The sequence below is a fragment of the Saccharomycopsis crataegensis genome (assembly GCF_037102585.1).
Source record: "Saccharomycopsis crataegensis DNA, jcf7180000000072, whole genome shotgun sequence".
NCBI classification, from domain to species: Eukaryota; Fungi; Ascomycota; class Saccharomycetes; order Ascoideales; family Saccharomycopsidaceae; genus Saccharomycopsis; species Saccharomycopsis crataegensis.
In genome coordinates this window covers 1633212-1650309 of record NW_027043819.1, presented here as the reverse complement: position 1 = coordinate 1650309, position 17098 = coordinate 1633212, and the positions used below count along the sequence as shown (strand labels likewise).

Here is a 17098-nt window from a genome sequence, read left to right as displayed (position 1 = left end):
TTTCTCATGAAACTTATGTAGATATTACACTTCTTGTATCTATTCACATGGGTCTCATCAGAAGTAGATTTATCTCAAGATTACATGCAAAAGAATTGTTGCTTTGTCATTTAGGAGATTAATAATGATGAATTCTTTCTAAACTTGCCAACATGAGGCCAAAAAATCTAGGCGAAGCTGAAGAAGCCTTCGCATTTTTGTTTGTTAATTGTAGATGAATCCAGTAGCTTATCTCTATAAAAATCAATCTTCGAATATCATCATCTTACAATTGCGCGGGATTTTAAAATAAAATTAAACTAAAATATATTCCGAAAAACCTTTTTACACAAGAAAAGAAAAGAGAAGTGACAGTGGATGCCACTACGAAGGAAAGTAGCACGATATAAATCAATATCACTTCAAATCTGCAGCAGCCAACATATAATGCAAACCGGATCTGATAAGTTAGCCACACACCTCAGCAAAGAGAGACTCGGCCATCCAATTCTAAGCAGATTCCTCGGTTGATTTCTTCTCAACACCTCCGACTTGAATTCTTTTGATCTTTGGTTCAGCGACAACAGGCTTAACTTTTGGCACCAAGACTTCAAGCACACCGTTGTTGTATTTTGCAGAAATACCAGCTTCATCAACCGTATCCTTACCGAATCTGATGGTTCTTTCAAATAACCCGGTATTAATCTCTCTATAATACTTGCGGTTGCCATCATCTTTTTTTTCAAGTTTTGTTTCAGGTATAGTACCAGCGATCTTCAATTCATTGCTGCTTCTGTGGAAGTCAACAGTGATGTTGGATGGAGCAGCGCCAGGAACCGAAGCATGCAACACAAACGAATCCTCCTTTTCGACTAAATCAACTGGTGGAACGATATGAAAGTCGGAACTTTTAAGCATACTGTCGAAAAGATCATTGCCTCTTGAGAATTGTCTGTTAAAACCATCGAACAATTCAAAGAAAGGTGAGTTGTGAAGAGTCAAAGACATTATGAATGATTATAAATTGTATGAGTGGAAATAATAATTGAGAATTTTTGCTTTAAGTATTGTTAATAGTGATTATTATTTGTAAAAAAAAAAAAAGGAAACCATTTAATCAGAGGGAAATATCTAACGGGTATATTTATATTTGAATAGAGGGGTATATCACCCCATTTCTAGAAGATTCCTGATGATTCGAGTAGTTTCGCGGTGGTTCCATAAGCGCCTTCCCAACAGGAAATAGAAGCTTCTATAATTTTTCAGAAAGAGCCCTCACTAAGAAGTCAATAGAGCTTCTTGCGGACTGCAAGTCTATGTTTTCTCTATTTTTCCATGGATGGATCACTCTAGCATCATCAATATGCATGTTGTCCAACACTTACAAATGCGCGTTTCGATAAAATCACAAAAAGTATCAAGTTTACTATAAAAAGAAAAAGGGGATTTGCACAGTCATAATAATAGTAAGAAAAAATATATATGCAAAATGCAGGTCTACTCATTTTATACACTTCACAAAATATCTCAGACAGTTTCCTAGACTTCGACTTCAGCTTCAGCTTCAACAGGAACGGCATCAACAGGAAGAGCAGTATCAGCAGGAAGAGCAGCATCAACAGGACTTTCGTCGACATCAATAAGGACACCTGTCTCAGCTGGGAAGGCATCGTTATTGACATTAGGAATCTGTAGTTTTTCAGCAACACGTACTTTACCTTCCTTCAAAAGCCCTGTTTGCCAAACCTTGACAATCTTTTCCAATTCTTCATATGAAAGACCATACTTGAAACCGAATATTGAGGCTTCTGAAAGTCTGCCAGTTTTTTCTAATAATTTGATGATTTCTTTCTTGTTTCCAGTTAGCCAGAAGCAGTTGAAAGCTAAGTTGTTCTTCCCAAGTTCTTTAGCCTTCAAACCCAATTCAGTCAATTTCTTGAGGTTATTGAATGAAGAGTACAACAAGAATAAAGTCTCATGATCCTGCGACTTTTCAAAGCATTGGATGGCTGATTTATATTTAAATTTCTTTAATAAGGCATCGCCCAACTTATTCCATTTCATTTGGTTATTCAAACTGTGAGCAATCTCCAAAGCTAAGGTAAAGTTATTCAACTTCATGGCCAATTCGAATTTCTGTTCATCATCGGTAGAAACGCTCAATGATTCTTCCAAGAACCCTTGATCTTGCAAGAACTTGGAAATCTTGATCATATCACTCGAAGGAATAGATTCTAAGAATTCTCTTGCGTCTTCAACCCCACTACGCAACACAGTAGTCTGATATTCAAGAACGGTCAAGGACAACCCAATAGAAATAATATTGACATCCTTATCACAGAGATAAACTCTATTATCTCTAGGCAAGTAGTCCAACAAGTACATGCTATTATCGAAATTGTGAACATTGAAAACGGAGTCACCAACAAAATAATTCAATCTGTTGGTAGCGGTAGTGTACAAGAAAACATCACCAATCCATTTACCGCTGGTTATCTGTTCGTTCAATTCTTCAATTACTTCAAAAGCGTTATCAATACCCTTTTGTGGATCAAATGGAGATTCACCACCGCTACTCAAGGCTTCGGATTCTTCGTTAAGAGCGGCATGGAAGGCCTCACTATCGTATCTCAACACATATGAAATATCAGAACAGATAATAACGACCAATTCACCATTACTGGTCCATACAATATCAGTGACGTTAGAGACATCAACTTCACTAACCAATCTTCCAGTTTCCCAGTCAAAGAAATGAATAAAGCTAGAATCGTAAGTAGTACTCGATTCAACTCCCAATAAGGCACCACCGAATAACTTGTCTGGCTTGTAGTCCAAATCAATGGAAACGTTGGTTCTTTGCTTGAAATTCTTGAATAATTTGACCGATTGGCTTTTTGCCTCTCTAATGGCGTAGTCATTTGAATCTTGTCCCCAAACAAAATCAAGGGCTGAGCCATAGGCTTTATTTCTCCATGCCAATGCAGTATATATGATATATTCGCCATCACCACTAACAGCTACAAATCTACCGTTTGGAGAGTGTTGTAACTTTGTTGGATAGATTTCCACGGTACCCAATTCTTTAGTTTGTAATGGGATGATTTCACCATCAACTATATCTTGACTAGAATTATTTTTAATGACGGTGGTGAAAACTTCAGAGTTCTTCGACCAAATGATTTTACCAGTTGGGTCCATTGAGATTGATGGTTCTTCTTTACCTAATTTAACAACCATATGGCCGGCGTCAAACCCAAAGGCCACCAAGTTAGAACCCTTCTTACTGGCAACACTCCAGGCTCTTTCTAAGCCGAAATTCACCGATCCTTCTAATTTGTAAGTGTTGGCGTTCCAGATCTTGATGCTTCCATCTTCGGAACCAGAAATAATTAATGGCAACTCAGGGTGGAAAATGGCAAAAGAAACATTAGACAAATGTCCTTCCAAAGTAGCAACACAGGATTTAGTTTGGTAATCCCAGATTTTGATGGTACGGTCATCAGAACAAGTGATCAAATATGGTTTATCATTTAATGGGTAGTAATCGACGTAATTGACCCCCTTGGTGACGTGGGCTTCAAGAGTGAAATTTGGGGTTGGAGAGCCTAGTGACCAAATCTTGACGGTACGGTCCAAACACCCAGAAGCAAAGGTATTTGGATCCTTTGGATTAAATTTCAAACCCATAATATAGTGTTGATGGCCTTCAAAGACTTGTTCAAGTTTCCAGTTTTGTTCCCAGTTCCATAATCTAATAGTCATATCATCAGAAGAAGTGATAACATATGGTCTAGTTGGGTGAACGTCGATACATCTAACATAATCTGGATGCGCTTCGAATTGGTGAAGTTTTTCAGAGGTATTGTAATTGTAGATTCTTACTTGGAAATCGTCAGCACCAAGAATGATCCAGTTTTTTCTGGCAATGAATTTCCCAGCACGGACAGGTACGTTGGTAACGTCAAGAGATTTGACCAAAGTTTGGGATTCGTAGTTCCATATTTCGATCTTACCGGAGTACAAGGTGGATAATACCCAAGGTTCAGTTGGATGGAAATCCAAGGCCTTAACTCTATCGGTTCTGGTGGTGAATATTTTCTAGAAGGTGTTAGTATTTTTGATCCAAACAAACACACTGATAAGAATCATTGGGTGGAAGAAGCCAGAATCATTGGGAGAGACCAATGATCCATTGGTAATTAACATGAATTTCGAACGCACTTTGATATCCAACTTCATTGCGATAGATATGAGTTGTTGATGGTTGGTTTATTAGCCTGCGGTGACTGGATACAAGTGTCCAAGGTTCCTGGTGAAATAAACACGTCTTTTTTGCTTCTTGGGCCAAAAACTGGTTGGGTGCCCCCGTGTGATCACATGACACTGCTTACGGCTATAACTATATTATTGTTATTATCATTATTGTATTATATATATAATACTAATGTATATGTACAAGATAATAGGGCAAGACAGTGCCCAAATCATTGCAATCTCTTAGCGTGCTTGAGCTTTTCCTGCAAAGGATTCACAGTCTTCTTTCTCACGACAAAGTAGATCAAGACAGTCGATACGAGCGCCAAACTGTACCAGGTGATCAAATACTCCAAATGGTTATTTCTGATATTAATGTCACCTGTAGTACCGAGAGGAACCCCGTTTCTAAGGAACTGGCTCTTAGTAAACTCATGGATACGGCCTGATCCACCAAGTTGTTCAACCTTAGGCTGTGGAGTAGCATTGCTTCCCCAGAGCTTCCACCACGGTTTGTAATCATTACTAGGAGAGCTCTCATGTTTTAGGGACGTATTGAGTGATTTATCAGACAAATCACGCATCTGTTGGAAGTAAATCGGGATGGAATCGGTTCTTTCAGCAATATCGTAGATATCAACATACGCCAATAATCTGATATTCTTATCGTTATCCAAAGCCATGGATCCTGGTTTCACACGTCTTCTAAGAAGGCATTCAATTGTAACTTCTCCCATAGGCAATGCTAGCTCTGCTAGTTTATTATTTTCTAATCTTGACTGTGGGGACACTTTCTTTTCACCAATGAAGCCTCTTGACACAATAATCTTTTTGCCCTTATTTGGACCTTCACTAGTGATGATAAATGGCGTATAAACAAAATAACCTCTGATTTCATCAGAAACTCTTGGACCAACAAACAATTCCTCCTCATGGACAAACTTCCCCCTGATCTTGAATTTCGTAAATTCTAGATCATCTTCTAGCTGTGTAATCTCGTCGGTGTCGGTTGGAACAACAACTTTCTGAATGTCAACAGATTGACTGTCCACCCGATCCTTAAGCTTGTAAATTAAATCAGTTTTCCAATGGAGTCTTTTATATTGCCAATTACCGAGATTCAAACAGACAATAGGAAAAAGAATTAATAGAGACAACACAATACCATTCTTGATCTTTCTGAAGCGTTCATCACTCTTCCCAGTGTCTTTATCTTGGAGGTCTCTGGAGACTCTCAAGTTAGTGATAAGCCTTTTGGCAAGGAGATTGGGGTGTTCCTGCTTGTGAAGAATCCCATTAGAATGCAAATTGGATGGCCTGACAGACTTGAAATCAGTATTAACAAACGAGGCAAATGATCTTTTATAGCCAGCGGCCGTAAGAAGGCGTATCCTTGAAGATTGTGCTAAGATTCTCGCACCAACCATGCTGCTTTGTATCTCGATCTCTTTTGATACATATTAGTAGCCTGGTCTGTTAAATCAAAAATGGTCGGTTTTTTTAAAGAGGAAAAAACACCGAGAGGTTACGAGGCGATGGCAACGGTGGAGCCCTACCCCATAGTAATATGGTGCTCTTGAAGGCTCATCATTGGCAACAAGACAATAAATGTGAAATAAGACCGAGTAATGATGATGATAGCGATGGTTGTTGTGGAGGAATTGATAATACAGTTCATTTAATGCTTAATCATGGCAATGGAGAGGGGCACTGGTACTAAATTGGTTATACTGGCTACATTTTTCAAGTTGTAGATGAGAGATGTATATAAGTTCCCAATTTCTGATTTTCGCACTAGTGAATATCCCTGTCACATAATAGACGGTAACTACCATCTGAGTCTTTCCTGTCTCATAGACATCCCTCCCAAATGACTCAAGAGTCCTTCCAATTTAGGCGAAATCCTAACGCACTTCGACGCAAAACCCGTGACTCGCTGAATTTATTGTTGGCAATTATTCTTATTCTTATTTATTATCATTCATTCTTAAATATTTTCCACAACCCCAGTCTTCTTCTTTCAAGACATTCAGGATAATCTCTCAAGCTCAATTGATACATCATGAATGTTCTTGTATATTCAGGTAAGTTTTTATAAGTGTTGTGAAAAATTTCTGTCCTCGTAATTCTTACTAACCATCATCAACGAAAGGTAACGGAACAACTGCTGAATCTGTCAAACATTGCTTATACACGCTCCGAAGATTCTTATCACCACATTACGCTGTGATCAGCGTCGATGCTAATGTAATTAGAAAAGAGCCTTGGGCTGAAAAAACCTCATTGCTCGTTTTCCCTGGCGGGGCGGATTTGCCATTTTGTTCCGAATTCAACGGCGAAGGCAACAGAAAGATCAAACAGTTTGTCAAGCGTGGTGGTAAATACATGGGTTTTTGTGCCGGAGCCTACTATGCCTCTTCAAGATTAGAATTTGAAACCGGATCTGATATCGAGGTTAGTGGTTCTAGAGAGCTCAAATTTTTCCCAGGAACCGCAGTTGGTACAGCGTTCAAAGGATTTAGATACTCTTCTAATAATGGGGAAAGAGCCGCCTATTGCAGCATCGAACCAACCCTTGCGGATGGAGAAACACATTCATTCAACACTTTTTTCTCTCATTACAATGGTGGCCCAACATTTTATGATGCTGAGAAGTTTGATAAAGTGGAAGTTTTGTCAAGGTATCTTGAACCTATAGATGCTGATTCCGGAGAAGCTAAAACCAATGCTGCTATCATTCATTGCGAAGTAGGTGATGGTTCAGCTATATTATTTGGGCCTCATGTCGAATTTGAGCCTTCTTTGCTTAAATATAGCCACTCAAGGAAGGATAGTGCGATGATACAAAGACTAGAATCAAATTCATCTCAAAGAGACTATTTCTTGCGGTTATGCTTGAAAAAGCTTGGACTAAAAGTCAACAATGCCGAAGACGCCATCGTGCCAAAATTGACTCCGTTGTTGCTTTCCTCCATTAATGAGGAGGAACTAAGACGCATGGTTAGTAACATTGAAGCGAATGTTGGATACCAGGATGATGAAAAGAGCATCATAAAGGATGCAAACGACAGTTTTCACGTTACAAAAATTCTGGACAGCCAAGCTTCTATTCCTTCCAAAATGAATCTGGATGATTATGATGACCCCGATGCTGCCGTGAAGGAGATTTGGATCTTTGAAAATGGCGAAGTTCCTTACTACAGAATGACTCCTTACTTCAACATTACAGCATATTATAGTAATCTCACTGCTATTTGGAAAGAAGAAAACGAAAAAACTCCATTCTACCCAAAAGATTTCACCTATGGGAAAACTTTGTTGTACGGTGAAATCCTCACCTCCACAAATACCCTTATTGAAAAAAATTACAAAATTTTACAATATCTACCTGATGGGTACACTGCCATTGGTACAACCCAAATATCTGGAAGAGGTCGTGGAGGAAATGTTTGGGTCAGCCCGATGGGTACCCTTGCCATCTCGACTGTGGTGAGATTATCTTTTGAGGATGCAGTAAACTCCCCGGTGATTTTCGCACAGTATTTAACCAGTATGGCCATGGTGGATGCGATATTAGGTTACGGTGAAGGTTACGATGAGATGCCTGTGAGATTGAAGTGGCCAAATGATATTTACGTGATGAAACCTTCATTCCTCGCAAAATATGGCAATAAAGGTCCTCCAAAATACGTGAACGAAATCGATCCGATATATGCAAAAATTGGAGGGTTGTTGATTAGCACAGTAGCTCAACAGGACAATTATGTGATGGTAATTGGTGCGGGAATCAATGTTTCAAATGCCGGGCCTACCACCACTTTGAATTTGGTATTGAATCAATTAAATCATCTTAGAGCTGCAAAAGGACAACCTCCATTACCAAATTATACCACTGAAAAGCTTGCGGCCAAATTTATGGTGAGCTTGGATAAATTATTTGCAATCTTCAAGACATCAGGATTCACCCTGTTGTTACCGAAGTATTACAACTACTGGTTGCATGAAGATCAAATTGTTACTCTAGGATCGATAGGATCGACCAAGGCACAGATAAGGGGCATCAGTAGTACAAATGGGCTTTTGGTGGTCGAAGAATTGAATAGAGATGATACCCCAACTGGGAAAACTTTTGAATTGCAACCCGATGGAAATTCTTTTGATATGTTTAACGGTCTAATTACAAGAAAGCACAACCGTTAAAAAAGTTTGTCAATTTAGGAGCGGGCCGTGTAACTTTTTCTGTATTATCATGAGATTTATTCACCACAAAATCGTAATTTATTTTATAGATTGTACCCATTTAATATATCCAGCTTCATAGTGCTTTAATATACTTATAACTTCAAGATAAAAAAGCCCAGTGATTATAAATAGTGGATCTACATCAGAAGTAACATACACTAGCTATCTATCAGATTATAAATCTAACGGGTTATCAACTATTGTTGTCGGAGAACTGATCCCTATCAATAGACCAAAGTATACCAATTCAACGGGTTTTATTTTTGAGACAATCAACCATTAGGTTGGTATATATGAAAATGGAAATCACGTGATTATTCAAATGCAGCACACGTGACTCGTTAAAATGACATGCATGGCATGTTGGAGTTCATATGTTTGTATTTGTAAAGCATCAATACTTGATTCTCAATCTTTAAAATTTCTCTAGTTTTTGAATTGCATGCCGGAAAGGTGTTGGGAGAGGCTCTTGAGATCAAAATTCAGAGCTTGAAGAAAAAAAAAGCAAAGATAATCTAGGTGTTTCTAGATGCATGCGTTTTCTGGAAATGATATAAAGACGAGCCAAAATGTCAACTGAGTCATTATGTCTGTCTCAATTTCTTTGAGTTTCTGTTAAATATAATCCAAGGTTAAATATCCAAAATGTTGCCCTCATGTTTTCACTTTAGAATCTAAGTTATATAATCAATAGAATAAAATATATAGTTGTTCAAATAAGCTTGAGAATGTTGACAACAAATAAAAAAGATAACACTAAGGATTCCGCAGCCTGGTAAAAAAAAAAAAAATGCTAGCAGAACATCACCTAATAGAGCTAGAAAGCATTCAATCATTCTAAATTTCGGATGTACTCATAACAATCAGAGCGACTTGAAAGTCTGCCTAGCCCAGCACATATGACAATAACAATATCAACAAGTTCAAAAATTGCGAAAAAAGCAGCTGATCTTTACTAACCGAAAAATCGTACTACAAGATTGACAAAACCACTCAATTCGGATATCTGTATTGTTTCTTTCTTCTTTTTAATAAGAGATCCATCAGAATAGACATTATTTTTCAACGAATTGTGCCCTAGTTTTTCTAATATCCATCTTCAGACAGAGGGATAATCGTTCGAAAGGCAATTGCGATATCTGTTAATTCTCAATATTTTCCTCAACCGAATTATCAGAATGCAGAACTATGCTACTCAAGAATAAGTCATTAACTTCAGGCGATTCAAAACCATCTTGATACACACTCATGTTGGTCCTGGAGGTGCCAAAGTCTAGGAAAAAAACGTCTTTGTATCCTTCACCCTAGGATGAAGGATCAAGCTTGACGAGTACCATTACCACACAATGCATTAACTTCTTTCTTGCTGGCGTCAAAGGCACTTATTGTTTGGATTGTTTGATATTTTAAACTTTATTTAAGTTTTCTGTTCAGCTGTATAGAAAAATTCTATAGACACGAACTCAGATAATTGTACAATTCTGACCACAAGCGACAAGAGAAAACTGATATGTGAAACTAAGGCCCAATAAATGGAACAAGCACAAACATATTTTGGAAGAAAATGTCTTCAGAAGTTAATTTAACTTCCACAATCACGTACTCGAAAGTTAACGGTCCTACACACCAAGTACAGTAAGGAAAACTTGCGCCATTGCAAATAGATTCATTTATACCATCCTAAATATAACCCCATACCACCGAAGAAAAGGAATCCAACACTTATGATATGCATGTCATACCACCCATACCACTGTCACATGGCATCATCTTGAAAATCGACGGGTAACTGCATTCTGTTGAGGCCTGAAAAATTTCTCTGCAAAAAGTAAGACTCATGGGTGAATGCCGATAAACATTAACATAGATATACATATATACAGGTATTTACAAAAGATGGGTTCCGATTTACAATTAGAGCTCGCCTTTAGTGTCTCCCAATTAGCTCAAGCGGAAAATTTGAAGGTCTTGATTGCCAACACTCAATTTCAAAAACTTGGAATCTCTGAAAATGTCGACGAATCCCACTCCACTATTTCTTTGAAAGATTCAAAATCAGAGATCGATTTGATCGAAGCTAATGCTGCAGTGTTATACTTGGCCTCAAAATTCACTCAAAAGAATGCTTTTGCCACTATCACCCCTGAACAAACTGCGATCTTGACCAAATTGAGAGGTTATTTGCTTGAATATTCTCAAGATGAATCCAAATTTGATAGGGCCACTTTCGCCATCGAAGGTTTACCAGCATTCAAGGACAATGAACCTATTTATAACGATCCTTTCCAAATATTAATCTTTGGCTCTTTGTACCCTTTCCACGTCGCCAAGTTCAGATTTGTTAACCAATACAAATGGTTCAGTAAGTTTTTCAAGAACCCTCAAATCAACGGTTTGGTCAAGCAAGTTAAGGCCCATACTTTCGCGGTGACTACTGCCATTAACAAGAAGAATAACCAAGGGAAGACCGCTTCTAAACCAAAGAAGGATTCTGGAAACACTAGAGTGATTAACGCCACTAAAACTGGTGAACAAAAACTCACTGCTAATGCTAAGGAACATTTGAAAGTTGCCCCTGAAGATGTCATTTTGCCAAAGAGTGACAAGCAGAATATTTTGATTACTTCTGCTTTGCCATATGTTAACAACGTCCCACATTTGGGTAACATTATTGGTTCCGTGTTGTCTGCTGATGTGTTTGCAAGATACGTCAAGGCCAAGAAGCAATACAATGTTTTGTTTGTTGGGGGTACTGATGAATATGGTACTGCTACTGAAACTAAGGCTCTTGAAGATAAAACTACCCCACAAGCCTTGTGTGACAAATACCACAAGGTCCACAATGAAATTTACAAGTGGTTCGACATTGATTTCGACTTCTTTGGTAGAACCACCACTGAACTTCAAACCGAAATCTCTCAAGACATTTTCATGAAGTTGTGGAAAAACGGCTACTTGTCCGAACAAACCATCCAACAATTGTATTGTGAACATCATAAAGGGTTCTTGGCTGACAGATATGTCAACGGTACCTGTCCAAAATGTGAATATCCAAAGGCCAGAGGTGACCAATGTGATGGCTGTGGTAGCTTGTTAAATCCATTGGAGTTAATTGATCCAAAATGTAAGTTGGATGGTCATGTTCCAGTTGCTAAGTACTCTGACCACATTTATTTGAATTTGGACCAATTAGAACCAGAAACCAAGGCCTGGATCGAAAAACAAAGTGTCGAAGGGGACTGGACTAAAAACACCAACAACATCACCAACAACTGGTTGAAAGAAGGTCTTAGACCATTCTCCATCACCAGAGATTTGAAATGGGGTACCCCTGTCCCATTGGAAAAGTACGGTGACAAGGTTTTGTACGTGTGGTTCGATGCCACTATTGGTTACGTTTCTATCACTGCCAACTATTTCAAGAACAAGGGTGTTACTGATGACTGGAAGAAATGGTGGAAGACCAAGGAAAATGACGTTCGTTTATACCAATTCATGGGTAAGGATAATGTCAGTTTCCATTCTATTATTTTCCCAGCTTCTTTGATCGGTACTGGCGATGACTGGACCAAGAACTACCATATTGACACTACCGAATACTTGCAATATGAAGGTGGTAAATTCTCCAAGTCTGAAAAGATTGGGGTCTTTGGTGATCAAGCCAAGGAAACTGGTATTTCTGCTTCTGTCTGGAGATATTACTTGATCAATGTTCGTCCAGAAACTTCTGATTCTCAATTCTCTTGGGACGATTTTGTCAGATGCAATAACACCGAATTGTTGAACAATTTGGGTAACTTTAGTAACAGATTGATTAAATTTGTCAACAAGAACTATAAAGGGGTGGTGCCAACCATTAACAGATCGAAGTTCTCATTGATCAAGGACTACGATAGCTTGATTGACAACTTAAACACTTTACTCAAGAAATATAACGATGCCAGTATAAAATGTGAAGAAAGAAGAGCATTAGAATACGCCATGGCTATTTCTGCTAGAGGTAACCAATTCTTGCAAGAAAATAAATTGGATAACTCTTTGTTCAATGGCGAACCTGACAAGAGTGACTTGGTGGTGTACATCGGGCTTAACATTCTCGTTACTGTTTCTCAAGTCATTTCTCCATTCATGCCAGCAACTTCAGAAAATATCAATAAGCAATTGAACATCAAGGAATTGTACATTCCAGACGAATTTGTGTTCAGCATCGATGAAGGCCATAATATTGGTGAAGCCGATTATTTATTCTCTAAAATCGATGATAAAATGGTTGAATCTTGGAGAAAGAAGTATGGTGGCAAACAAGAGTAAACAACAAAAAAAAAGAGCCCTTTTAAATATTATACCTTTGCTATTATTTCTTAGATATCCTTTATTACCAATCATTCATTTGGTTTTCTTTTTTTTTATTACACATTTATTTGCTACAATTTGTCTAGTCACGTTTCGATGCTTTTTACTATACTATATTTCTTCTGATTAATTTTAGAGATTCTTTATGATACAATAATAATAATAATAAAATGTAATACTAAATTCTTTCGCAGATGTAGTGTTTGATCTGATATAATAGGTGTGCGGCACCCCACAAAATCACCTGAGAAGCGAGCCAATGAGAAAATTGCAAAAACAGGCTGACAAGAAAAAAATTGAGAGAAAAACACCACAAAGACCATAGGAAGCCCCATAAACTAGTACATAGACATCGTCTGAACATACCGCAAAGATGCCACAATCCGTCACTTCTATCGTCAAGACTGTTGATTTCATTCTCAAGACCCCAGCTTTGGCTTCTGTCCTTGTCCCAGTCTCCAAGGTTTTCACCGAATTGTCTGGTTACAGAAAGATTGGTTTGAGGTGAGTATTATTAGATACCATGGGTCATGATAATCTATATCTTAGGAAAGACGACTGTAATTATCCATTTTATTAGAGAAAGCGGTTTGTTTTTCTGTATTTTTTATCAGAAGTGTTGACAAAATTACTAACAACAATCCAGATTTGATGATTTGATTGCTGAAGAAACCCCAATCATGCAAAAGGCCATTTCCAGATTGCCAGCATCTGAATCTTATGCCAGAAACTTCAGAATCATTACTGCCCACCAATGTACTTTGTCCCACCAATTGTTACCATTGAGCAAGCAAGTTAAGCCAGAAGAAGACGTCCCATACTTGATCCCATACATTTTGGAAGCTGAAGCTGAAGCTGCCGAAAAGAAGGAATTGGATGAAATGGTTGTCGTTTCTAAGAAATAAGTATAAACATGATACAACGAAAATTCCTTCACAAATATCAAAAATTAAGAAAAAAAAATAAAAATATATTGTCATATAATATAAATAAAAATGGTTAAAAAAAAAGTGAAATAAAAACCCCCGTTTAAACATACACTCTCCATTGTTTTCATGAAAATATTAGGGTTTATTTGTTTTCTGGGAGAGCCCATTTTATTTATTTTTATTTATTTATCTACACCAACCAATTTCTGTCAACCATCTTTGCCCTTTACTGATCAATTATGCCACGAACAGGTGTTTTGGCTAATTTGAAAAAGACTCCCACTGTTCATATAACTTATTTTAACAGAATATCATCAAATTTTTCATTGATACAAACTTGGAGACTTTAACAAGGCTCAATCGTTTGACGAATGTAAGTAAATTTATTAGTATTTCTTGAAGAAACGAACATAAGTTATTGTTATCATAGTAATGATAGTAATTATGATGGTAAAAATAATAAGAATCTAGAATGGACCATCAATTTCCAAGATAAAGAAAATCTACGAAGATTTCAATGCCCTTTCAATATTCATCAATTACATTCTATAAACAGGTAATTAGGTATATAGTCCCATCAAAAGTTAAAACAATTATCCGACCTAACAGCAGCAAACAAAACAAAGCTTTATGTATGTGAAAAACATCAAGAGCAAAAGAAAAAAAAAAAAGAGAAAAGAAAAGAAAACCCTTCCAGCGTAAAAACAAACAAATAAACAAACAAACAAACAAATAGACAAAAAAAAAAAATCAAATTAGACAACATAAGGAATATTAAATCAAAGAGAGGACAAGTAATGGTTGAAAAAGCAACTAAAGGCCAACACATTACAAATCGTGGACTGCAAAATAATTGAAAATCGCAGAACGATCATCATAGAAATCCCTCACACTTCTTCCAACTAAATGTTTGAGCATAATAGGAACACTTAAAGAACCAACGGAGAAATCGAAACCAACAATGTTCCCATCAATATCAATATCTTTCTGAAAAAACGGATCTAGAAAGATCTGGTTCACCGTACATCCTGCAGGAACTACATTTTGTTTTTGAAGCTGCAGGTACTTAGGATTTAGAGATTCTAATTCACTAATTGTCATTCCTTTGAACACCGGTTTTTCATCGTCACTGCCGGAGCAATTGCTACCAGTGCTATGTGGGCGGTCAACCACATGGGGGAAATTTCTTGGATGAATAAACGTTTTTCCAAATGAGGTGATTTGAATCTCATTAACCTGGACTTTTCTGGTTCTAAGCCGATCATTCTTAATCGATTCTGGAAATGGATCGTTGAAAAAAATCCCTTGATGAAGCAACATGTTTCTTGACCGGAAAAACCCAAATACTCTCGAACAGTAATGGATGTGATAAATGATTTTCCGTTTGAAAAGTTCGTCTACCGGCCGATTTGAGCAAGATTTAGGAAACAACTTATCGTAGGTTCCATACTTCAAAAGCAGTTGCAACCCTTCCTCAAGAACATGACCTTGGTCATCGGAATATTGAGTGTAAGTGGTAATGAAACCGAAAATGAACAAATATCTCACCTGAGGGAAAATATGGTCCAAAATTTTGCCTAGATTGATGTAGTACCGATACAAGATTCTTTCAACTAATGACAAATTGCTGGACTTTGATGTCGAAACAAATGTCTCCGGAGGCGTCATCAACAAGTATTTCATGTAGATGCTATGAAATATCTTAGGACTCGTAGTAAAGAACCTATGATCATTAATACCGTTTTGCTCTAGTATAGGGAAAATTTCGTCGATCAAATACTGCAAATAATCCCATAAATTGTCAGCCATTGCCACTAATAACGGCATTTCAATATCACATAGTAAATCTCTAAATGATATGAAGTTATCACGGAATTCATAAAGACAATGATGATTATAAGGAGGCAAGAATGACGCCACCACCCCGTAATAAATCTGCCATTCAAAGAATTTGATCAATACAGTTTCTCTGGCCGTGAAGTTGTTGAAATAACTGTACCCCGGAGCTAAGTTTCCCAAATGATCGGGAGATGATAATAAATGGTCGTGCTTGCCATCAGTATTTCGGAACTCTTCATTATCTTCTTGAGGATATAGTTCATTGATGGCATTTCGAAGTGTCAAGTCTTCAATTTCTTGAGTATTACTCAACGGGACATAAATCGTTGATTTGTGGCAATATAGTTCGTAAATGACGGCCACTAGACCGTTCAAGTGAGTCATTCTCTCAATATAGTTGTCCTTTCCATAGTTTGAATTTGAAACGAATATATTAGAGGTCATTAAATCAATGAGTAATCGATAATCGTTTTTGTTGATGGCATCGGTCAACAAACTCAACGATACCCCATTTGAGGTCAACGCAATGTTTTCCAACGGTTTGGTTATTCGATTGAGGTTTTTCCCTAACTGACTCATACTATTTCGTCTCACTGAAAGGTAAACACCCGTTGATAAGTATTTGGACGCCCAAGATATCAACGTATAGTAATTAACAAGGCTCTTTCCCGAGGCGTCACCAATGGTGGTATTGCCCCAAATATTCCAGATTAATTCAAAATATCTGGTATACGCCGCGTTGACAATTGGCATTTTCAAGTTCTTGGAAACAAACGAAATCACTGCCTGAATAAGTCTCTCATCATCCCAGGCCTTTCTAATCCCAGTTACGCGGAACTTTGTAAGGATATTAGAAGCTCCTGGTAATGGCATTGGATCATTGATCGAGGTAGGTGTAGGATATATTGGGAAAGTGGATGTTGGTGATGAAGATGAGGAAGTGGCAGGTGAATGATGCCTGATATGCTTCTCGCCAGATGTTTTTTCAAACTTGGATAGCAAGCTCGTAGTCTTGGAGGTGGTTCTAATTGGCGAAGGTTTTGACCCCATAGAATCATTCCCAGGATTCTTTGCATCGTCCCCCATTTTTTTATTGGCCTCCAAAATCACTTGCTTTTGCTCTTCAGTCAAGTCCATATATGAACATCTCAATTCCCTTGCCCTATAACTCATACAGTGTTTACACTGTGGAAAAGACTGGTCGCATTTGATTCTTCTCTTTTTGCATTGCAAACAGCCGTATTTTGAATTGGAGTGTTTTCTTCTAGTCTGTGGTTTCTTTGGGGGTGTGGGTTCTGTTTCATTGTTCAAAACACCAATAACAATTTCTATTCGTGGTTGTTCCATTGTGAATTATTCGATGATTGTACAAGTGATAAAAAAGTTCCAATATAGACTACGCTCTAATATTTGTTAAATGTCTATATCCTATTCTCCCCTTTATTTGGTCCTCTTGTGACTGGCCCCCCCACAGGTCTTGTGCTGCTGGAACTGACTTT

At 37.7% G+C, this 17098-nt stretch overlaps 7 protein-coding genes across 7 annotated transcripts; 3 read left to right on the top strand and 4 right to left on the bottom strand. All coding sequences in view use genetic code 12, as the record gives it.

Moving 5' to 3' along the window:
- Positions 1-489: 489 nt before the first annotated feature.
- Positions 490-987, bottom strand: DASC09_005780 (Hsp20/alpha crystallin family protein; the record flags this gene model as incomplete). Its single annotated transcript, XM_064994181.1, has 1 exon — positions 490-987. One exon carries the CDS (start codon positions 985-987, stop codon positions 490-492), a length of 498 nt encoding a protein of 165 aa, XP_064850253.1.
- Positions 988-1518: 531 nt separating this feature from the next.
- On the bottom strand, positions 1519-4221 carry SEC27 (coatomer subunit beta'; the record flags this gene model as incomplete). Its single annotated transcript, XM_064994180.1, has 2 exons — positions 1519-4080; positions 4204-4221. 2 exons carry the CDS (start codon positions 4219-4221, stop codon positions 1519-1521), a joined length of 2580 nt encoding a protein of 859 aa, XP_064850252.1.
- A 245-nt stretch (positions 4222-4466) lies between these two features.
- SHY1 (cytochrome oxidase assembly protein SHY1) lies at positions 4467-5663 on the bottom strand (the record flags this gene model as incomplete). Its single annotated transcript, XM_064994179.1, has 1 exon — positions 4467-5663. The coding sequence occupies one exon, from the start codon at positions 5661-5663 to the stop codon at positions 4467-4469; it is 1197 nt and encodes a 398-aa protein (XP_064850251.1).
- A 635-nt stretch (positions 5664-6298) lies between these two features.
- On the top strand, positions 6299-8436 carry BPL1 (biotin--[acetyl-CoA-carboxylase] ligase BPL1; the record flags this gene model as incomplete). The annotated part of the gene is made up of 2 exons (XM_064994178.1): positions 6299-6320; positions 6389-8436. 2 exons carry the CDS (start codon positions 6299-6301, stop codon positions 8434-8436), a joined length of 2070 nt encoding a protein of 689 aa, XP_064850250.1.
- A 1938-nt stretch (positions 8437-10374) lies between these two features.
- On the top strand, positions 10375-12789 carry MES1 (methionine--tRNA ligase MES1; the record flags this gene model as incomplete). Its single annotated transcript, XM_064994177.1, has 1 exon — positions 10375-12789. The coding sequence occupies one exon, from the start codon at positions 10375-10377 to the stop codon at positions 12787-12789; it is 2415 nt and encodes an 804-aa protein (XP_064850249.1).
- Positions 12790-13204: 415 nt separating this feature from the next.
- QCR7 (ubiquinol--cytochrome-c reductase subunit 7) lies at positions 13205-13736 on the top strand (the record flags this gene model as incomplete). The annotated part of the gene is made up of 2 exons (XM_064994176.1): positions 13205-13335; positions 13478-13736. The coding sequence occupies 2 exons, from the start codon at positions 13205-13207 to the stop codon at positions 13734-13736; spliced, it is 390 nt and encodes a 129-aa protein (XP_064850248.1).
- Positions 13737-14588: 852 nt separating this feature from the next.
- On the bottom strand, positions 14589-16946 carry DASC09_005720 (Zn(II)2Cys6 transcription factor domain-containing protein; the record flags this gene model as incomplete). Its single annotated transcript, XM_064994175.1, has 1 exon — positions 14589-16946. One exon carries the CDS (start codon positions 16944-16946, stop codon positions 14589-14591), a length of 2358 nt encoding a protein of 785 aa, XP_064850247.1.
- Between the last annotated feature and the right edge of the window lie 152 nt (positions 16947-17098).